The sequence below is a fragment of the Dermacentor andersoni genome, chromosome 9, assembly GCF_023375885.2.
Source record: "Dermacentor andersoni chromosome 9, qqDerAnde1_hic_scaffold, whole genome shotgun sequence".
Lineage (NCBI taxonomy): Eukaryota > Metazoa > Arthropoda > Arachnida > Ixodida > Ixodidae > Dermacentor > Dermacentor andersoni.
In genome coordinates, this window is record NC_092822.1 from 17388665 (window position 1) to 17412921 (window position 24257).

The 24257-nt window shown below is 45.3% G+C and overlaps 1 protein-coding gene across 2 annotated transcripts in view; it reads right to left on the reverse strand.

Annotated features, from left to right (window-relative positions):
• Positions 1 to 24257, reverse strand: part of LOC126527475 (tudor domain-containing 6-like) — a 59538-nt gene that overhangs the window by 32275 nt on the left and 3006 nt on the right. For both annotated transcript variants that reach the window (XM_055068570.2, XM_055068569.2), the window contains exons 2-4: positions 21148 to 21410; positions 17079 to 17339; positions 13260 to 13454 (exon numbers count right to left, since the gene is read on the reverse strand). In XM_055068570.2, the coding sequence (XP_054924545.1) occupies positions 13260 to 13454; positions 17079 to 17339; positions 21148 to 21410 (719 nt within the window). The remainder of the gene's footprint in view (positions 1 to 13259; positions 13455 to 17078; positions 17340 to 21147; positions 21411 to 24257) is intronic.

Below are 24257 nucleotides of genomic sequence, written 5' to 3' on the forward strand. Positions count from 1 at the left end.
AACGAAGTATTTAACTTTTCTTAACCTCTTGCCTATAGAATACCATGTAATTAGAACTTCACTATTAAGAAGTGTGTTTGTAGCAATTTCAATGTAACAAAATTTCACTTCCGCAGCAAGGAAACGCCAAGAAAATAAATGGAAACTACTGCGGATGCAGATGGTCAAATGATTGAATTACAAGTGGCTGCTTGCAAACTCATCTCTTAAATCGTGCGCAGCACGACAAGAGCGACCTCCAAAGTTGCATAATGTTCCATATAAACTCAGACTGTGAAAAGATCCTGTCGTGGGCCCACGCACTATGTGCTTTAAGTGCAAGTCAAAGTGTACGAAGGTGAGAGAGAAAGACGGCGGCTTCACGCACAAAAGCCACCTTCCAACACGAGCAAATAGAAAGAGGGGGAGGGGCGCGAGCTCGCAGTAATGCAATCAAGCGCACGCGAGAGTCGGGGCGGGTAAGTTGGCGTGCCTCGCAATTTCTGCCGCATGTCTCGGCCATGGCTGTGCATGGCTGTAAGCACGGCTGAGCACATATGCAGCCGTGCACCCTGCTTTAGAGGTAACCTGCTGCGTGTGCAAAGAGTGGGCGTGCCGAGACAGCGTGGTATCATGTAAGCTGTCTTCCCGAGCGTTTAGTATTGGAGGTTGCGTAATCTCGAGTTTTGGTGACCCACTGGAAGCAAGAGACAGCCGAAGTATTCGCTCCCTGCTGCAGGCGCTTTTCATGATAGCGTCATGCCAGTGCAGGTGACGCTATTAACCGCGGGGGTGTAGTACATGCGAAAGCGTGGCTGGTTTCGCTTAATTTGCACCACCGATGTGAAGATGTCGTTTACATGGCATGAAACAGTGTCATTTGTGGCCAACTTCCAAATTCATCAAAATGAGTTGTTTTCTCATTCAAATCAGCTTTTTTTGGTTGCCCAATAACTCGGAAAATTCTGCGGCCCCTCTTTGTGTAAGAAAAATCTATCAGCTACTATACTCATTCACATACAAGGTCGAATTTCAATACAACGGAATTTCGATATACTAACAAGGTTTAACTGTACTACAGGAAGAAGGGAGTGGGCCTCTTCGACTGCATGAAAAAGAACGTTCTAACTTCAAGTAATCGTGTGTAATGGATTTGTATTTGTTTAGAATAGTGCCTTCTAACATACCACAATGCACTCCAGCATTTTGGCAAAGCCCATCATGGAACATCCATTGCCTGTGAGGTCTGTATTAAATGTCCCATATCTTGCTTGGGCGCACATTGCAGTAGCGGATTGGCCATTGCTCTATTATGAAATGTTGGATCAGGCATGTGGTACACTGCACCGAGGTGCGGCATGTGCATGTGGCAGTGAGCTGAGTACTGGCCCATTGAACCTACACTCCCGGAAAGAGCATTCTTGTTGCAAATATGTTCTTTTACACATTGGCCCCCATCACTCTTTGTTATGCCTTAAGTGCAACCTCACTGTCCACAATCCCATGCCCTTGCTTTGAGAGGCTGGTTCTTTTGCAAGGCTTAGACGTCTAATGGTCGAGCGTGCTTTTACATCCTAAATTTAACCAGCAGCATGTAGTCATCACAATATTCCACACAAAAAAGACATATTTTTCAATTTAGAAACAGACGCTGAGAACTGTGTTTGCTTTTGCACAGCAAGCAATATATTTGATTTGTTTCGAATACAAATATCAAAAATGTTATATTTGATGACATTAGAGATTTTCTAATACAGTAGAACCTAGTTGATATGATCTCATTTTGTCTGATTTCCCAGCATCAACATATGCAATCGAGTTCCCTAAAGTGACCCAATGAAATGACCCAACACAGCAACGCTTCTTTTCTGCTGGTTAATATGTTCCCGGTAAACACAATCTTTCAGCACCAATGTCCAGTATGCTACCAAACTGTGATTGTACGTTTTCCAGCCCCTAGCCACTGTGTGAACAAGAAAATGCATGAGGCAAGCTTGATAAAGGTCAGTAGATGCCCACGATGGTAGTTTCGCCACAGTACTCACCTGCCAAGATGACAAAAAAAAAAAAAAAAAAAAAAAAAAAAGCGATCTGCGTTTTTCTGGCTTTGGCAAGCATAAGCCGCAAAAATAAAAAGGCACGTCGGCATCTTGTTTTACAACGATTTGCTTAACATTTCAAATTATGTAGATCAACTACAGTCCAACCTACTAAATATTTAAAGCGAAGCTTCCTTTCCCTGCCATCCTATGATTTCGCCTGGGTCAGTCAGTTGGTCGCTAGTTGGGTTATTTTTAAGTAGATAAAAAAAAAAGCTAAGTAAAACAAGCATGCATGTGGTGGCCAGATACTAAACTCTGCATGCCAGCGCAGCAGTCCGATGCTCTAACCATAATAATGATGACTCCATACGATGACACATATCCAAGAAGCGGGTGGTACAATGGCACATGCCCACAACGGAGGATTGGACAAGAAGTGGACGGCACATATAGTGCCAATGCCTACTATCTCTTTGACATGATCGCCATGTGTTGATTACGATTTCCCACCATGGCACAGACTCAAAACGGGGGATCGGCCAATAAGTGTTTCTGCACGTTAATCATGACGATGATGATCACTGCTATAGAACCATACATACCAAAGTAGCGGGTAGTACAATGGCACATTGTGAATAAAACTGCTACAGACACGACATGGAGGGAGACGACAACAGAGGGCGGTTGTTTTCGTGTGTTCCAGTCTCCCTCCGTCCCGTGTCTGCAGCGGTTTTATTCACAATGTCTCACTGACTGGCCTACAACTTTACCCTGCTAAACAATGGCACATACCCACAGCGGGAGATTGGAAAAGAAGTGGGAGGTACACATCGTGCCTCCAAGTAGTCTTGAGATGAAGAAGTGTGTTGATGATGATTATGATTTTCTACTATGGCACATACCCACAACGGGGGATTAGCCAAGAAGCATGCCTCCTTACCGATATTGATGATGACGATTTCCATACAATCATGCATACCCAAGTAGCGGGTAGTACAATGGCAGATACCCAAAGCAGGGGATTGGCAAAGAAGCAGGAGGTACATGTCGTGCTTCCAAGTAGCTCTTCGTGAGCTGATTGCAGCATGTTGATGATTACGATTTCTTACTATGGCACATACCCACAATGGGGATTGGACAAGAAGCATGTCCATCTGTTGATAATGATGATGACAATTTCCATACAATGGCACATACCCAAGACGAGGGTGGTACAATGGCATATTGGCAGTGGTGACAGCGGCAGAGCAGAAGGCTCAATTTCCAACTGTTGCACATGGCAGATTTGCACCTACTTCAAGGTGTCACTGCGACAGCTTTATCCGATGGGCAGGCAGGACTGCGCAGGAAGACAGCGCAAGCCTACGGAAAAGAGTGGCAGGGCACAGGCTGGATGGATGGAGGGGTGGATGGATGCTATGAGCGTCCTCTTTGGAATGTGACACTGGGTTGCCCCACCAAGCTCTTATTATATTGCCTAATTGCCTAGTACCTATATTAGAGAGAGAGAGAGAGAGAGAGAGAGAGAGAGAGAGAGAGAGAGAGAGAGAGAGAGAGAACCAGGAAGAATTCCTATAACCAAACTTCCTCAACCCCTATCATGAACTTCGTTTTTGCATGCCTCCGTTGTTTGTCATTTCCCTACTTTTCTTCCACCAATTGCCGAATTGGCGCTTACTAATCTTTACTGTGGACATGTTTACTTTCAGCCTGTTCTTGCTGAACCCAAGAACTTCAAGAAGGACAGAGATTACTAAATTGACCGCTGGGCAGATATCTTCAAATTCTAACAAAACATGCTCCATCATTTCCATAGCTTTACCACAGCAAGCGCATGAGTCTTCCTTCTTATATCTCGCTTTATAGGTGCGTGTTCTAAGGAATCCTGCTGTCCCTTCGAAAAGTAATGAGCTCCCCTTTGAATTATTTTAAATTGTTTCTTTCCTGATCTCGTTTTTTCCTCTTAAGCAGTTACTTATAGCAGCTTTCTTTTCCGTTGCCGCCACCCAAGAAATTATTTCAGCCTCTCCGACTTTCCACTTGACGTTTTTTGTTGCTGTGTTTCTCACTTGACAGGCCTCATACTTGCTGGGAAGCTTCCTGGTTCTTTTCCTCCACTGTGAATCAATGTTTTTCCTGTACAAATACCTCAACCCTCTGCCAGCCCATTTACTTTCTTCCATATTCCTCAGTCGTTCTTAATAATCAATTTTACTGTGAGCTTCCCTCACTTCAAAACTTGACCAGCCCGTCGCCTTGCACAGCTTCATTTGTAGTCTTCCCGTGAGTGCCCAATGCGAGGCGTCCCACCGACCTTTGGTTGCCATTAAGTCCTGATTGAACCCCTGATTTCAAGCAAACCACTTTTCCAAAAGGAAGTCCTGGAACCTTTACACCTTTCCACATACCCCGGAGCACTTCGTACCTATATGTTGTATCCCCATAGCGCTCTGTTCTTCATTATGGCTGCATTTCTCTTTCCTTCACTGTTATTGTTCTTTTCTGTGTTTCTATATATCTACTGCCTTTGTTTATCCATATACCAAGGTATTTATATTCTTTTACTTGAGGTATTTCCTGGCCCTGTCTGTTCTCTGTTTTCATTGAATACCATAACATCCGATTTTCTAATGCTCAATTTCAAACCTAAATTCTCGCCTTCCTGTCCACAGATATTAGCCAGCTGTTGCAAATCGCCCTGCTTCTTAGCTAGCAACACAATGTCGTCTGCATAAAATAAACTTGGAAGCTGCTGCTCTACTACTGTACCCGCCCGCTTGTGTGAGAGATTAAACCCGATATAACTTCCCTCTAGTGCCCTCTCCATCCTCACCATGTACATCATAAACAGCAGCGGGGATAAAGGGCACCCCTGCCTCAGTCCCTTGTTGATATCAACTTTGTCCTCACTCCTCATCCCTTCCCATTCAATGCAAACGGTATTTTCTAGGTAAATCTCTCCCAAAAGCTGTAGACAATCATTATTTAAGCCTTCCCCTTCCAGAATATCACACAATATGTTGCGGTCTACTGTATTTACACGATTGTAAGTCGACTCCTTTTTTAACATTTGAAAATCTGAAGTGTGGGGGGTTGACTTACAATCTAAACCAAAACCTAGCAACGCAAAAAACAAGTGAGACCAACGAATATCATGGGAGCTACAATGTAGTTCCCAATTTTATGTTTGCTCTACGGCCCCACCTGTAGCTTGCCGCTATACCATTTGTTCGCTTTTCGGAAGAGTTTTTAAACATTTTTGAGAGTTTTACAGTGCATACAGCACTCATGTGGGGGTGTTGATAGTTCATGGAAGTGCCGCTGTTCCATTTGCAGCGGCACACTCAGAACAGCGGCGCTTGCGGGGAGTATCGATAGTTCATGGAAGAACAGACACTGCTCGCGGCTCGTGTGTTTCTCTTTCCCTGTAGCTCTTTTCCCTGTTTCATGCATTGGATTTGACAGCCAGCTATGTGCTAGTTCCATGCTTCCTCAGTCGTCATAAGTGCTCCGAGTCCACTAAACATTCGGCGCTCATTCACAGCGGCATTGAAGAGGACTTCCATCCTTTACGCTGAAGAAACAAATAACTGCGCAGTGGGCCGCAAGTTTGATGTTTCTTAATGTGGAGCTGTTGGGCACCCAGAAAGTCATCCATTGACTGTGCACTGGCAACTTCTCTAGCCGACGACACAGCATCAAAAGACGATTCGTTACGACCCTTCTCTGTTACGCGAGCCAGCATTACTGCGACTTTCGTTCCCTTTCAATAAAATTACAGCTAATTTTCCCTGATAGAAGCACAAATTCCCCGAGTTTTCCCTGAGTATTTTCAGACGATTCAACATCCCTGAGAATTCCTGGTTGGTAGACGCCCTGGAGTTACTAAACAAGAGCACTATGCATACCAACTGACAACCTTGTTATAAATAACAAAAAGGTTGACGGGACCGAACTAGTTAACCTTTTTAATGTTTCTGCTGAAATTGGCACTGGTACTTTCTGTCACGGAGCTACTAATCATATTCTGAGATTATCTCCTACAATGTACTTAGCCGCGTATTCAGAATTGCATCTTAACTTGAAGCCCATGCTTGACTTGATTTAAATGATGCCTGTTATGAATGCACTGAAAGAAATGCAATGAGCATCTTGGGCACGTATGCACCAGGCGTCATTTATATCAAGTCAAGCATGAGCTTCAAGACAAGATGCATTTCTGAATACAACGGTTAATGTCAACCTCTATCCCTGAAGTAACAATATTGTATCGGAAGCTTAAAAATAGTCGTAGCCGTGATGTAGATGACTTAGAAATAAAACCAATCAAATATGTTATAGATTTAATTGCACCAGCACGGTGTTGATAATGATTTCCTACCATGGCACATAACCGCAACAGGGGATTGGCCAAGAAGCGTGCTGGCATATTGATAATGATAATTTCCATACAATGGCACATAACCAAGGAGTGAGTGGTTCAATGGCAAATGCCCACATTGGGGGATTGGCAAAGAAGCGCGTCTGCATATTGATAATGAGGACGACTGTTTCGTACAATGGCACACGCCCACGATGGGAAATTGGCCAGGAAGTGGCCCATACATATTGTGCAAATGCCTACCATCTCTTCGAGATGATCGCCGCATGTTGATTATGATTTCCTTACTATGGCACATACCCACAACAAAGGGTCAGTCAAGAAGTGTGTCTACATTTTGATTATGATGATTTCCATACTATGGCCCATACCCTTAAAGGGGGATTGCCAAAGAAGTGCGTCCTCACGTTAATTAGAATGTTAATTTCCATACTATGGCGCATACCCACAATGAGGGTTCAACAAAGAAGCATGTCCCTGCATTAATTAGGATGTCAATTTCCATCCTATGGCACATACCCAACACAGGGGATTGGCAAAGAGTGTCCACATGTTGATTATATGACAATTTCGATATTATGGCACATACATGCAACGGGGGATCGACAAAACATGTCCCCATGTTGATTGGGATGTTAATTTCCGTATTATGGCACATATCTGCAACAGGGAATCTGCAAAATTGTCCACCTGTTGATTGTGATGATTATTTCAATACTATGGCACATACCCGTAACGAGGGATCGACAAAGCATGTCCCCGTGTTGATTAGGACGTTAATTTCCATACTATGGCAAATATCTGCAACAGGGGATTGGCAAAATTGTCCACATGTTGGTTATGATGATTATTTCAATACTATGGCACATACCTGCGACGAGGAATCGACAAAGGATGTCCCCATGTTGATTAGGATGTTAATTTTCATATTATGGCGCATTCCTGCAACGGGGATCAGCAAAATTGCCCACGTGTCGGTTATGATGATAATTTCAATACTGTACTATGACACATGCCCACAACGGCGGACTGGCCAAGTAGGCGGTACATTTCGTGCCATGAACTAACTTTCTGATACAGTAAAACCTTGATAATTCATACTCGGTTAGAAGAATTTCAGTGGTCCCGCCATTTTCAATGCAAACTCTACAGGATAATTTGAATAGCCCGCGCAGCTCAATCTGAACAAGTCATAGTTTCCGGCCGGCAGCACATGCGTCTCAAGGTTAGGGTGCTACATACAGTTGCCGACCGATTTTCCGGACCATGCGGGGACTGAATAGTCTGCAAAAATCAAACTTATTAGGCTAAGGGTGGCTTTAAAAAAATCTCATAATGCCCTGCCTCATACTATGCTTGGAGGTGATCAGACTTGCTTGGATTTGCGGAAGAGTGATGTCTCCGTATACGCTCTATAAGAGCATCAATGCGTTGGCAACCTCCGCCAACGCAGTTCGCCATGGAGATCAAAGAAACGAGCTTCGCACCACTTCGCTCTAGCGAACACACAGGAGGTGGCAACAATCACACAAATGCGAAGCGCGTACACACCCACAAAGATGTGGCGTCTCCGAGACACACCTGCTCAGTGAACACACATACAAAATAGAAACCGAAACTTTGGTACATACTAAGAAACAGATCATGCATAAAGCGATTATGACGATGGTGCTGACTGAAAAAAGGAAAGAGAAAAGAAGTGCCGTCAGCCAAAGAAGAGTGGGCATGGCTTCCAAGACTGGAGGATGGCGCGTGCTCTTTACACTAGGTCTGCTCGATTTGCCTGCACCACTCTGAACCAGTTCACGGCGGTTCATGAGAAGCTCAGAAATTGTGCAGCTTGATTCCTGAGGTGTACGCCCAGCGAGACACTCAACATGAATGCAAAGGTGCAGACACGGTGCAGGCGTTATGTCAGACTAATGTGCACGCAGAGGTCCTGAACTGCAGGTATGATTGGGCGTAAATACACACCACATCTGCGTAGACACATCAGACGTGCATAAGCGGGGTTTTAAAGCCAGGGACACATGGAGCGGAAAACCGGCATCCAGGCGACAAAATACGCCCGGCAGCGAACACTGGCCCCTTGACGTCCAAAAATTTGACTCCCGCTGGCTACCCTGACCAATCGGAAAATCGCCGTCGGAAGTGGCAAAAGCGGCTTGCGCGCTCGCCAGGCGTCGCGACGATTGATCTCCCTACAACTTCCGGCAGCTGGTTGGTTTTTGTGTATTTTTGCTTTTCCACCGGAGCGTCCATCGCGCGGCCGCGCTGAAGCGATGGAATGCGGGTGTTTGGGCTAGTTTGGCGGCACACCTTCTGCCTCTCTGCACATGAAAGGGGTCATTACAGCTGTATACTGAATGTTTAACCCTTTCGCTGTCGGACCTTTCTGGCCGTGACGCACCCCCAGTGTCGGCTTGGTTTCAGGGAGCGAGCATAACAGGGAATGAACATAGCAATTTATTTTTGATTATGATTGGTATACAAATAACATAGTCAATGCAATATGCACATTTTAATGTTCTGCAGCTGTTATTAGTAAACATCATCATCATCATCAGCCTGACTATAACATCCGAATCTGACGATGCGGAACTCATCTCTTCGTCGCGTTAGACGCTGTCCGAGTCCAAATCCGAGCTCAGCTCGTATTCTGAATCCTAAGAGCCACCGCTCCAATGAACAGACGAAGGTCTCGAGCTGCTCAGCTATCCGAAAGTAACCGCGCGCAGGGAGGATGCGCTTTCAGTCGCCCGCGCAACGGAGATAAATGGGACGTTGTGTGATCAAGAAGAGGGAGATAGAAAAAGGCTAAAACAAAGTTCGAAGGGCTTTACGTTTACTGCTGCAAGTCGGAAGCGAGGGTGCGGCGAGAGAGCGAAAGCAGCAATCGAGTCACTCTTTTCGGAGAGGCAACGGCGGCGCGTGCGCCTGAACTTGACGCGCCGGAGCAGACGCACGAACAGAAGAAAAATAAAAACCTTCAAACCGGCGGAGATGGCAGAACAACCCTTGAACCCATAACCACACGCGCGCGACGCATGATCCAGCGAACGCGGAGCCACCGCGCCACTCGGCAAAAAGAGAGGGGGGCGTGGCAGTCGCACCGTACTCTTCAATACGTGTACTAACACAGGCCGGGGCGAAAATACGAACTTGTAAGAAGAGTCAACAGATGGCGTGGCCAAGTCCAGGAGCGCCAGCTTTGCGCTCAGGCGCGAAATTTTGAACGCGCGATAGAGAACGTACCGGTACGTCAGTGACACTGTGGGGGGGAAGCGCGATGACGTACCGGTACGTCGGTGACAGCGAAAGGGTTAAAAGTACAAATTTGTGTAAACTTACTTTTTGTCCACAAACTTAAATGAGGTGTTCACGAAACAGATAATAATTATAAGTGCGGTGCAGCTTTCTTACCAATTCGATCGAAGGTTCCATGGCACAAAATAGTGAGTGCACTGTACTGCTTTTCTTATTATTTTCTCTTTTGTGTGTGTGGTGCTGCCCATATGGGTTCGGGTATAGGGGACGAAACGGTTGCTCGCTCGCGGCACCCGAAGCTGGTTTTTTTTTTTTTTTTCCCCCCTTGCTGTAGGCACGCGTGCTCGCAAAGCTTGGTTTTGTGCTTCTTCGGTCAGAAACCACCCCCGCTCAACAAAAGTCCCTTCTGGTCGAGTGCCTTGAGGGAAAACAGCGACGACAGATTACAGTTAGAAACCGACCATGCCTGGTTCTGTGGCTGTTTGCATCTGTGTGGGCCTAGGAGATGCACGGAATGCCTAGGGCATTGGGAACGAGAGCCGCTGACAGGCCCATTTCATGTCAAATACCGATACTTCTATCCTCTCTGGCTGCAGTAGTAAACGCTTGTTGTTGGAGGAGGCTTTAAAACAGGAACAGAAACTGAAGTAAACATGAATAACCGCAACGTGCTTTTACACAAAGTAAACTAAAGTGACAGGTGGAAAACCACAAAACTTTCTGCAACGCCCGCGCTCCGCGGTGTCACCGCTTAACATAGCCAGAAGGCTCAAAGCCAGCTCGCTAAAACGCTTACAGCTCAATGAAATATGCAGAAATCGTTTGTAAGCACCTCTATGAAACTTTTTTTTCCAACTTGTTTAGTCATTAACAACAAATAATACAATAAAAAGCCTATTTAGTATTTTTTTAGGGCCTAGCACATTCTTAGGGCCTGGCAACACTGACAAATACGCGGTGAGCCCGCTGCGGCGTCCGCCTGTTTATCGCTGAATGTAAGCAATGCCAGTGAACCATCGGCGGTGTCCTGCCGCAGCTATTTGTGCCGAGCGATGTTCGCCGCGAAAGTTCACTCCAGGCTTAACTGCGCTCGTGCCCATGTGCTGCACCTGCTGCGCCGCTTCTTCCCACTTGTACGCCAGCACGAAGTTGGCACCGACAGTCGAGTGGGTGCAGCAAAATAATGAACCAGCTCTGCACCTTTCCTGCACCTTTTGAAACAAATGGCAGAGTGCAGCACCTCGAGAGCTGGTTCAGGTGGTGCAGGCGAATTGAACGTACCCACTTTGAAACAATGTACACCCCCTTTGGGTCGTATCTTGCCACACAACAGTAATCGTCATCAGTCTTGCTTGCGTTTCCTTGCTTGAAAACGCTGCGCTCACTACTTTCCTGTCGAGAATGCTCTGTCATGCTGATAACGCACATGCCGTTCGTGGCTTGAAAGTACCGGGCTCGTGGAGTTAAAGAAAGGAAATGCGGACAAGACAAATGACGATAATTGTTGTGTTGCAAGATATGACCCAAAGGGTGTAAACTTGTTTAAAAGTGTATTGAATAGTGTGCGCCTCCCAATCTAGGAAGCCATAGAGCGGGCCTCTGGAAGTCAAGCCAGCAAAAAATCCAACATGGCAGCCTCCAAGAATGCGTATCGTGGCTCGGAACGTGAGACTTAGTCCAGTAAATCGAACTTTGGGGCCTCAATTCATCTGAAAAATTGGTCCCGACTATACATTAGCTCAATGGGAACCCCGACGGTGCAATTATGAAGTCCTGAATATCCACCAAGACAAATTTTTTGGAGTGAAGCGCCCTCTTTAGTGGCGGTTATCAATTCCGTGAACGTCGTCTGCAGCTTTGTTGAGTGACCGGCGGTGATTTTTTCCTATGCCACGTGTTCCGAGACATCTGGAGAACATCGCACTTGGGCGAACTACTGCACCAAGCAATCCCGCTTCAGTGATTATTTCAACTAATTGTTCTCGGACATAGAAAATAAAGGCGATTCCTTTTTTGTGGCAAGTTCTTGTTTTCTTTTTTTCCCTTCATTTTGGTTACTTAGAAAATATGCTTAACTCAAAGAATTTTCATGGTCCGGCAGCCTTCCAATTATCGAGGTTCTACTGTATTAGGCACAGGAATGAAATGGGCAAATTTATAGCATTTCATGAATCGCTTCACAAAAGCTTCATTTCACATGTGCGTTGGATCTGCTTAACCTATGAATTTTGGCTAATACTTCTTTCTTAAATAATCATATAGCAAACTTTATGGTCAGCTTTGATTCAGGGACTAAAGAAATATGCCAACATTTAATTTAAATTCATAAATATGGCGCACAGCTAGTGCCATCTAAAAAAAATCTGTTTCACAGCCACAAGCCGTGCCAGTAGCCAAATGAATTACGAGTGATGTCGCAATTTTGACCTGTGTCGTATCAGCGTGCGGCATGGCGTTAACGTATTGGCACCAAACAGCCGATGCTGTAGTGCCACTTTCAACTTTCAAACGAGAAGTTATGCTAGCCGCAGAGGCATCGTCAAACGTTCAAGCCGGGCGGAACTTCAGCATCAATGCGAAAAAGAAAAGTTAGTTTCGCTCGAAAGGCAAAGCATCGATTGCAGTAGCAAATTAGTGGACAGCTAGCTGTACAAAGTAAGGACAGTAGTTTTATTGGCCATATAAACTTGTAAACATAGGCACACTACCTAAATCAACAAGCATGGTGTCACACACGCACAAGCAAACTTATCTGACTTGATGAGCGTGGAAACTCTGTCAAAACGCCAGAGTGAGGAAGCAGCAGCGAGCGAATTTACCTTCGTGCTGCATCTCGCATTAACGCTAACTAAGCCAAGAAAACATAGCGCAGCTGTGTTTTCTCTTTCAAAATACAGCGGCATGGCTGGGCATGCGCGGCTGCCCAGAGAAGAACGCGCACCCACTCCCTACCCTCTCCCTGGATCCTGGCATGCACTGGAGGGTGGCGCACTTCCTCCCCGCTTCGAGCTCGGCACGTTCATATTCAATAAATGTTGTTTTCATTTTGTCAACGCTGTCCTCACTTTTTTGTTCGGCCTACATTCGAGGTAATTTATATATTTTTTTTCTGGCTTCAGACTGTTGGGGGTCTGCTTAGAATTGGGGCCAGCCTAGATTTGCGTAAGTATGGTATTTTCTTGCGACCTTGAATCATTCGCTTTTCTGGTTAATACTTTTTGTTAGTGTTTTCCTTTCTCCAATATGTATGAACGAGGTTCTACTGTATTCGAACACCTTTAAAAAAATTTTTACGCAGGCATCAGCAAGAATTTTATTTGAAGAGGTCATACAAATCATTACTAATGCCTAAAATTATCAATCCAAGCGGTGGGAAACTTGGTGAGGTTATGCAGCAAAACTTCTGGTACCCTAAAATACCAGTTTCAAAAAGCAAAAAAGAAAGAAAAATGAATGAAAGAAGAAAGAGTGACAAACAAACGACAAACAAACAGACGAGTACACCTGAGAGAAAAAGACAACCACTTTTTCAGTCTTTCATGTCTCCTTAATGCCCCTGGCAACACTAAGAATGGCTAAAAACGCCTGACCTCCGGAGAAGACATCTGTGGAGGTGGCACGTGCACAGAAGGCGCTGGAGGCTGTGGAGGACAAGCAAAGCCACCCGAACACTGCAGGAGTCCTTCCTGAATCAGCTGATCACGAGCGTTCACTCCAGTAGGGAGAATGACGTCCACATCATGGACCTTGTCAAGGCCACAACCATGCACCTTGATGGTCACCTCCTGTAAAACAGATACCACAGGCTTGGTAGCATTTGGAAACTGCTTAAAAAGCAGTAGTAGTTAAGGAATTAGGAAGAAACCATCAGAGCATGACTGCCAAAGTCAAACAACAGCTTCCAGGAGGATCCGCTGAGATGCGCTGCTGTGGACACTTATTCGTCAACTTTACCGTTTAAGGGCCAACTACAACGAAATTTTCGACCACATAAAAAGCACAGTTTCAGATAATTTAGTTACGCAGTAGCCTCTGTGCAAAATCTTAGGCTTGAAATACAGGTCAATGCGTTGCAAAGAGCTAGCAAAAATCTATGTTTTTCATACTGAAACTAGAAAAAATGCTGCCATTATCGCCTAGCGGAAGTGACGTACAGCGAAGAGTGGAGAACCATTGCCCGTGCTGTCTGCTTTCCTTGCTTGTATTCCGTTCTGGTGCATCAGTGAACAGGTCCCACATGTCTGCTAGCCACAGAGTTGGTACACTTTGTTAGCTGCTTTGAGCGCTGTGACAACACCGTTGTGCGCCCGCGACGTTCTTTTCATGCAAAGTATTCTCAGAGTCCAGCCAGTTTTCTCTATCTGGTTGTCTACGTTCAACAGCAGGGCCTCGATGCATTCTGCTCCCGCTCGAAGGAGAGTGCACTGGGGTGGTCAAGCTAAAGGTGCGGTGTAGTCCGGCTTAACGCGGACACGATCCACGCGTGGCGCAGTTACGCTACATTGGTGAAAATTGGACGTTCTTCTGTCTTGTGTGGCTGGCGTGGGAGTAGAACATCGTCCTATCATACGCCGGGGCAGCTGGAACGAGGTGCATTGCGTGCTAGCTTGGCTGATAAGCAGTATGCCGTTTGGGTGTACTGAAGCGAGCATGTTGCATGTGCGCCATCAACAAACAAAGAAGCGCTCGCTCGCCGTGCACTTGTCCGCTAGCGCTGCGGCAACAACTGATTGCAGTGCTGCTGCGAGTCATCTATAAAGCGCAGGGTAAAATTTTAGCTATCTTAGCATCTTATGGCCCAACATATCCGACTTCACCAGCTGCTGCCTGCCACACTGGAAGCGCCGGGCTCGTCGACTGATGAGACCAACCAGACAACTACCGCCATCTGTAGTAAAGGATGATAAGTAGCTGAGGCTGGCACAGCTGGGCTAGAGGGGCTCGGTGCTAAGTGTGCATAAACACACGACTGGACTAGCCAAACTGCGACCGTGATAAAACATCGGCCATTTTGCTCTGGTGGTATTGCATTCCTGCATGGCTTGCTGCTGCTTCTACACCATGGTCGCCAAGCCGCCTTCTCCTTCATGCCAAATACAGCACGCAGTTCCTGTTCGTTTTTGGCGCTGTGTCAGAAAGAATTTTGTTCGCCTGCTTCGATGCGTCCGATGCAGAGACGCACGAAATATCTTGAAGATGATGCACTACTGGAAATGATCACTTGACAATATCGCCCTTGAATACAACTTACCTTTAAATGCTACCTTTGGTTTCCGTGCGCCATCGCGGTATGTAGCACTTATATACAGTAGAACCCCGCTGTTACGTTCCTCACTGCTGCGTTTTCCCGGCTGCTACGTCGTTTTCATCCGGTCCCGGCATAGCTTCCATAGGATCCAATGTATAAGGAACCCCGCTGTTACGTTGTAGCTGTGAAAACGTTCCCGCATGATACGTCGCAACTTAGCACCCCGAACCCGCCTGGGCTAAAGTAGACAACGCACTCCAACCGCCATTTTGGCTTTTGACGAGTTTTGGCTGGGCTTGGCCGGGCTTGGCTATGGAACTGGCTGCAAGAAGCCGCACGCCAGTTTGAGAGGCCGCATGAGGCCGCCACTAAGTGGCCGTTCGTGAAAAATGATCTTACTATCATCACTGTGATTACGGTCACCGCATGGTTGTTGGACGGGTCGACTCACGGAGGAAGGAAACTCGGGAGAGGCCCTGACGTCACTCTTTGTGAAGCTAAAGTGAAACCGGAAGTTGGCGTTGCTCGTAGCGTTGCTCCGCCTATCGGGCCTGCTCTCCTTTCTTGTTTACGTTTCTCCCACGCCGCGCTGCGCGCAACCGGGCGGCTCGGACGCGCGCGCTCCGCAGCAATACTAAACAATCGTTAGCACGTTAGCATGATTACGCCAAAGAGGGCAAAATTTCCCGCGGATATTCGTTCGTCCGTTGCCATTGCCGTGGCACAGTGACGACAAGGAGCACGAGCCGCATGATGCCGGGGAGTTGCCAAATCCTAGCTTTGGAGAAGCCGTCGCGGTTCTGGACCTCCTCCGCAGGTACGTCGCACCTCACAGCGATGCTGACAGCAATGCGGCCTTCCAGGGTATTGAGAAACGTGTGGCGATTTATAGCGAGCGAAAGAAACGGCAAGCCACCATTCTAGACTTTTTTAAGTCCTAAGCGCACTCTGTGGAAATAAATTGTCTATAGTTGAAGCTGCACTTTTTTCATTCATTTTCGGAGCTTTCCTCACTGTTGCGTTTTCCCGGCTGTTACGTTTTTTTTCCCCGGTCCGGTGAAAAACGTATGAACGGGGTTCCACTGTACACCCCAAAAAAGCATTTGCCAAGCAGATCTTGATAGGCAAGTGGCTGTGCTAAATGTTTAAATGGAGCTTATACAGCTTCATGAACTGCAGTTTATGTGCTTTGTGCACATTGGCTGGTCCGCGTCGCCCATTTGCCTGCTGCAACACAATGCACGCTTTCGCTCTGAAACCTGGAACAGAAAAAATGTGTTCAACATTCCTCTACTCAGCGTTCTGCACTACAAAGCCACTGCTCGTGCTCGAGCACGTATTCAAGCACCTGCCGGCCATGCAACGCATCAGCATTCTTGCAGCAGCTCAAATCACGAGTGCAACAGTGATAACGCATTCTGAGAGAGACATCAGTCAACTCGCAAATGATGAGCGAGCAATGCACCTGGCTGCCTAGGTGCAACATGGCGTGAATGAGAGCTCAATAGTTGTGCACGGCTCTTCAATATTCGCCATATTCGCATTGCTACTGCTTTGCCGCCAGGTGCACGTGTCGTCTGCATAGGTGCTATTTAATAGCTGCTAATAACAATACTAGGCAATTACCAGAACTGCTGCTTTGCCAAGATTACTTTGACAGTATATGCCCAAGTGAAATTGGGAACTTGGAAAATTTTGACTGGTCAACTAGGAGGCGGGTGGCATTTCCACCGCTGCCCACTGTAGGTAGCACCCTGCACCTTAGCAATTTTTTTTTTATTTCGGACATGCTGAATGTGAGGCAACTTGGCCAAGGCCATGCAGAGCATCACTGGTTGGCAGGTGGGGCAGTTCAGAACACACATCATTTTCTCCTGAAGGGGTAGGCTAAAGAATATTAAATCCAGCACCCGATTAACAATGTTCAGCAGTTCAGCAATTTTGCATACACATCATGTTAAGGATTGAAAATACTTAAAAAGGGCATAAGTAAAAGCTGTATAAAAATGTGAGAAACCATCGTGCAAGAACATCACAAGGCAAAGAAAGGTTACACACAGGCCTTTCCTTGCCTTGTCCTGTTTTTGCAAGTCGTCATGAGCAATGCAGGGTAATGAACTCTGCAACCTCTGAAGCAAAAGCACTGGCATAGGAGGCGAACCTGATCTGCGAGAATCTCATCCAGCCTGGCCGTTGCCGCAGCAGCGTCCATGGCAATGGCACCACTCAGCCTGAAAGCCACCGCCTGGCATGGGATAGACCTCAGGCTGTCCGGCAGTTGCTTGACAAAAGAGTCCTCCACGTTCTCACTGTTACCATAGTCGGCAAAGAACACGGTGACACTTCCAAGGTGCAGCTCCCGGATGATTCCTCTATACCAGCAGCCATCTTCAGAATAGAGGGCGCAACAGGCAGTGCCCACCTGAAATGCCACAAGGGAGCAACTTAGCCTTTCACAGGCAAGTGAAAGTTGAAACCTAGCAACATTTTTGTCTTCTTCCGCTGCAGTGTTAATTCGCTACCATTTATGCATTGCCTTTGTTAGCACTTGCTGTTTGCATCTAGCTTTTGTTGTCTTAAACGGTTCCTGAACCAATTTTATCGAAGTCAAGAAATGCATCCGACGTTAAAACAGACTACAGTTGACTTCCATTAGTTTCTCAGGAGATTAATGAAATTGACCGAATTATCCGGTGGGCTGAATTAAACAAGATGCAGAAAAACTGCCATAACACACTACCGATTCATTTGGCAGTATTTCCCAAATTTTTAACATGCCCTGGAATCAAATGCGTGCCCACTTCTTGTGTCCAAAGTAGAAACCTAATGCACAGCCGATGTTTTAGTAAAGAAAATTAGCAATAGTCTAATGTGTGCTGCATAATGGCGGCCGGTTTTCTTTACAGCTGTGTTATGCGCTGAAGCATATAAACATCGAGAACAGAGTTTTGGTTTCATATCCACTGCACTGTGCAGAAAGTTTTCTATGTAATCTTAAAAAAAAGAAAAAGAGACACTCGTTAGAACAAACTAAATACTACGTTTGTATATTGTGAGGTACCATTATTGCTTCAAAATCTTCCTAGGGTAAGCTGAAATTGGGCATTTTTGAAGGGCTATTCACTGTCCACTAAGCTCTGCCAAGTCAGACGCTGCTAATAAAGGGTTGCTGTTGGGGTCACCTTAGTGGTCAGGTGGATGTGTGCGGACCAGTTGAGCTTGAATTATTCAGTGAAGGACAATTTTAGGATCGAAATAACGAAAGCTTGGGCACATAGTAATTAACGGGCCCCAGCCAAGACCTTAATAGAACTAACCGAAAAATTACGAAATTCTATTGTACTTCAAAAATAACTCCCAACAAAAAGTACTTCGATGCATTCAGCAGAAGCATATTTATTGGCAAAGATCACCTGTGATCCTCTTTGCAGTGTTCCCACTCCTTCTTCAATGCCTTGCATTGTGAAGGCTACAACAGAGCAGGGTGGTGCCCACAACATTCCACTTCCTGAACATCACTATGGTGGGCAGTTCAAATTTGGTTAGAACTTGGTTATGGACGTTAGCATAGATGCCACTACTTTTGATTTTTGCACCTACAATGCACCAAACCCTGAGGATGTCCCTCAGCTTACGGTTAACGGTGTTGCATTACATCGCTGTGCTACAGTGTACTAGACAGCTGCGCTTGGCTATTCTTGCACTGAGTGACAGGAGCAACACATTTCCTGTTGCATTTATCTCTACGACAATCACACAATTTCCGAGGGTCAAACAAACTTTTTATATTCACTCGTGCGAGTACGTCGGCAACGCACACATCTGCTAAGCAATGGATACCGTGCTCCGGACTCGCGCTGAAAGGATTCCTAACATAACGAGTTTCGACCATGATGGTGACACACCTCTAAGGTGTGAAATTCACGAAGCAGACAACCTGTTTGTCAGATGTTGGCGCTCAGACCTTGAGTCACGTCACCCAAAGATACCAATGAGACCACGCTGCTGTTCTCAATTTTACCCAATAGCTAAATATGTAGCAAAGACTGCCAAGGCGTCTAGCCAGGAGTGAGTGTACGCTGGCAAGTGTACATCTGGTCTGACCAGATGTACGTAACATCCGAAGTTTCGCCTGGTTCAAGGCTACTTTGAGTGCTCAAAACTAATAGAAATTAGCGAGAGCGGATGGCTACGACACAAAGCAGTGTGGCCAAAGTTTCATTTCTATGTGGGCAGAAGCGGCTGAGTGTCGGCTGATGATAGGCAGTAATAGTCGTACTTCCGGAAGTATGCAATTCCTATGGAAATTCTAAACGCAGATTTTCGCTTAACTCAGGCTGTTCATTAAAGTGCATTAATAGATATACACAGTAACAGTAGGAAGAAGCACACCGATTCAAACACCCTCCTCGATTGATGTCAACTATTGGCCAATAACAATGGCATATTAGAATCTGCTATATGAAGAAATATGGCAGCCCGAAATTAGTGAGGAGGAGGCTGTTGTTGAAAAGAGTGTGAGAAAAAGGTGACTGCGCTCCAGTTACGAGCACCATGCGACACACACTATTGCAAAATTTGGCTGAGGTGTTTACAGCAGCGCACGCTATCTATGGGCTGTTTTTTCGATAAGCCTAAGGGGTGGTTCATCACCCCTTTAAGTCTGCTGCAGCTCAGAATACAAACCTATATCAATTTGTCCACTACTACTACTTTCAGGTATGGTAGTGCTAGAGCGCAGACCCCTGCATCTCCCGCTGAATGAATGATTTAGCTTTTCATTAACGCGACCTGGCCTATAAAAGTGCCATAGATGCAAAAAGAAAGCTTTCTTCCAATAAAATCTTCATAAAAAATCGTATTTCTCCTGCAATACATCTTGCACTAATACTCATGCACAGTGTGCGCAAACCTTGTCCTTCCTCGAACTGTAGCAATGCACCAGCGCTGTTTGTATTTGGCATAACATTACAGTGCTGCTCATGCACTTACATTTAAATAAAAATAATTTTTTCACAATTCAGAAAATAGAAGTTTACACACTGTTTTGGAGACTCAACTATTGTGATAGACAACAATGTTCGTCAAATATGTCTTCAAAATTTAGAAAACCCTTCAGCTTCACCTTTAAGAGTGGAACGCAATAGCACTCAAAGATCCCCCCCGACTGTCTCTCACGCTTCCCGGCAACTGCAGCTTATGTAACCGTAATGTTGTCCTGGAAACACTGGCAGCGAACGCTAGGCATGAAGACGAGCTTAAACGACACCTGGAAAAGTGGTTTGTGTTTCTGCGTAACAGAATTACGTTTTCTCGTATATTCCAATTGCAGTCCGATGCTATCATGTCTGGAGGTTGTGTTTAAGTTGTACTTTACAAATTTTCTGGTGCATTTTACTTTCAGAGATTCAATTAATTGAATAATGCCCATGCGCCATGTGGAGGGCCTGCGTGGATCGGGATGCGTGGTTCGAGATGATTTTTCTCGTATGGACAACGTCGCTGCTGCCAACACCGGATTTTCCGCGACACGGGGCCCTTAACGCTATCGTGTTAAAATGTACTCTTAAAGCATCAAGAAAGACACCAACCCTGCATTCCCATACATACAGCAGGAATGTAGCACTACTATTCCTCAAGGTAATTGCCTGAAGCTCTGTGGTCCATAGCATTTCCTACAAGAATTACTAAAGGGAACTCTGGTGCTGTGATCATTCAGCCAACGCAAGAATGATGGTTAGTACATGTCTTTGTCTTATCTTTGTGCTTGTGGCTTTATTACAGTTTTATATGCCATCATTTGTCTAAACTTGAAAGCAATCTACACTTTGTTGAATGCAGAAGGCAATAAATCTCTGTAACCATGCACAATAGCGAATAACTGCAGCTGTTCTGCCTGTCCATGCGTCTGTGGCATGATGGTTTCACCATTGGGGTCTTGAGCTCGAGGTCTTGTGTTCGAATCGCGGTGCTGGACAATTTTAATGTTTAATTACTCATAACGCACAAATTTGTTTAAAATAATCAGCCACAAAGTCATGAAGCCATTCAAAGCCAGAACGATGAAGTTTAGGCAAATCCACAAACTAACCATTTCAATGCTGGCTGTACCACCCTGCTTGCAGCTCCCGTAAACACTAGTGCCACATTTCTCTCTAGCAACTGTATGAAACTCTATGCTGTTGTATAACCAGGGTTGTTAGTTGAGGGGGAGGACAAAGACAACTTGCTTTGCGAATAGCTGGTGAAAGTCCAGGCTGCGCACTGGCAACACTGGACAGCACAGTGTCCACGTTGCTGAGTTGGCCATCATTTCTGGTCAGCTGGCCATAGAACTCCGACAGTGACTTCACCACGACCACTGTGACCTGCTCTTGCTTGCCGGGTCCAAGCTGGAGCTGTAAAAGGCCTTGGACAGGGGCCTCCCCTCCACCAAATGTGTTCATGTTGGCCGGAGCTGATCCCTGAGCAGGCGCCACCACTGCTGGGGCACCTGAGCAGATGAGCATCAATCAAAGAGATTTAACACTTTATGAATGAGTGCTGCGTACAGGCAACAAACCAGCAAAATTTTTATTTCTTGCAGAGTTTGTTTTGAGTATGAAATGTTTGGCAAATGTCTATGGCTAACACTTGAACGATGGGCAGCACGCTCCTTTGATGAATCAGAGCAGGAACAGGGGACACAGAAATGGTAGTTTGTCGCACAGCTTTCTTTCTTTTGAAAGCATGCAAGACCAATGCAAGATCCCCGGCTGCAGAAGTATCACACAGGTAATGTGGAGGAAGTACAATGTACACCTCCTGTTCCACATCCCAATGAGAAATGTGTGTAAAAACTTCACACGAAGCAATAGGTGGCTTGAGGTACAGCTTGCTTTTAGTGTCCTGCCTGGTGTTGCATACAGGCAATAAACCTATTGCCGAGCAAGTCACCGAAATATTTGTCTTTTTGTTGAATATCCGTATTCTCAGTGTATTGTGTATTTTATTTCTTGCCGTTAAAGGCCAACTTGAACTTGTAGCTGCACTTGTTTATAATCCGGTTTGGCAATCGCTTCAAAGTGCAAGACTCTCTCATATGCATGAACTAACACAAACACTCCCCCACCCCCTCTTTTCACAAGTGCACTGTGAAGAAATAGGAAGGGTGTCCTTTCTTGGGGTGTTTGTGTGCAAAAGCATGAGTGCATGTATGTGTGTGTTCTCTTGCACTCTGAAACAAGTTACCATGATAAAGGCAAACGGTGATAAAATTTTGGACTGCGTAAAAGCCGATCTTCAAATAGTGCAGCTATAGGAACGTAAGTCAAAGGTGAAACTGCGCAAAATTGTATGTGCCATGAAAAGCTTAACCGTTTCTGATGCTGACACAGTAAAGCGCCCCCTACCTACAAGATTAGGTAGTGCCCACAGAGCGCCAAAAATCTTGAAGGCCATGTGCTGGGATTTGTGCCACAACCACTAACCACCAGATGCACGTTTGCCTTCCACTCAAGAGATAAAACTTTCTCTTAAATGAAATCTAGAGATGAATGTTCCTGCTGCAATAGCAGATCCCACTCCTGCAATAGGAGGAATGTCAGTCTTACCATACACATCACCTTAGTAGTCATGAAAAAATGCAAAAACAAAAGACAGACTTGAAGTTCATGTGCTAACTCCTCATGCCATCACAAGATTTGCGCAGGATCTCCTAAGTAGAGTTGCTTAACGTCTCAAAGCACCAGGAAGTCAAGGCGAAGTAAAGGCTTAAGCTTAGAAAAGATAAACAACAAACTGCAGACAAGACTAAAGGAACAGGGTGACACCATGTCACAGAGGCCATCTCTGCCTCTGTCCCTGTTCTGTCATATGCCTAGCTCATTCAACCAATAAAAGATGTGAGAGGCAATATTCTTGAACATTCCAGATTCATTTTGACCGTACTGTGCTCCAACATCTTGGTGCACAGGAGGTTTTTGTGTTCTGCAAGAATGCCCCTGTAATGCCCGATGGAAACCCATCACGAGCTTCACTGAGCTGCAGTCACAAGACCCGCCATTTGTTTTGTAGCTGCCACTGTGACAACCAAGAAAGACTGGTGTCAAGGTTACGTCTTGGCTAGGCTACAAAAGAGACTAGCAGACGAATCTGTGTTAATCTTGAAATGCTTTTCCTGGTGCGAGAACATTTCTACACTCCACGTCTTTCAGGGAGTGGTTGCTTTGGCCTGTCTTAAAATAAATGCGAAGTGGTACACACTTCACAAGACCAGCGCTGAACCAGTACAGTGGTGAAACACTTGGCCCTGCACTGCCAACAGTCTTAGCTAATGCAGACGAATCGAAATTATTCACAGATAAGATTTCCCTATTGTTCATTGCACTGCCATCATTTGTCACTGCTGTCACCTGTCCACAGCTTAAAGCGAGTCTTTCTAGATTCATGGTGAAGTTTGTGTCAGCAGAACTGAACGTGGAGTGTCTGCAAAGCATCATCATGCCATATGAAGACAGATTAAAGATAGATTAAATAACGAAAAATGATAGATAGTACTGTTAGTGAATGATAACGTTATAATAGATACTGGTAGAGGTTAATGACTACTAATGACTTGTAATTACTACTAATGACTCCGAAATGACCAATATGTCTAACAACCTGTAATGACTACAAACAATTAGAAATTACTAAAAATGCTTAGTAATGAATGACCAGTAATGACTAAAATAACTTGTAATGACTACGAAATGACCAATATGTCTAACGACAACTTGAAATGACTACAATTCATTAGAAATGACTAAAAACACTTAGTAATGTCCAGTAATGACTAATAATGATTGAAATGACTTGTAATGACTACTAATGACTGATATGTCCAACATGTCTAATAACGACTTGTAATGACCACAATTGATTACAAATGACTAAAAACGCTTAGTAGTGAGCAGTAATGACTAAAAGAAAGAAGAGAAAGAGGCGAATGATAAGAGGAAGAGTAGGCTCTTGCCATTCACGTCTAAAGAGAGATCTTAAGAGACCCTGTAATTTTTTCTTCCTGGGCTGCGCAGTCTTTCAATAGAGCTCCAATACGCCTAAGATGCCAGCCATATTGGTGCCATATTTGAAGTCTCAACTGAACGGCTGGAGATCAGCTAAATACAGGCATCAGCATGCAATGGCACAAAGGCTAGAGACTTCCCTCGCTGCTTGCATTTGCGACCAAAAAATAGTGTCACATATGAAATAGAGGTAAATGTTCTGTAATCTGATGCTACACTAAGCCTCATATTTATGTTGAAAAATATGCCACTGTTACATGGAAGGTGTCGCAGACCTGAAACTTAACAAACAA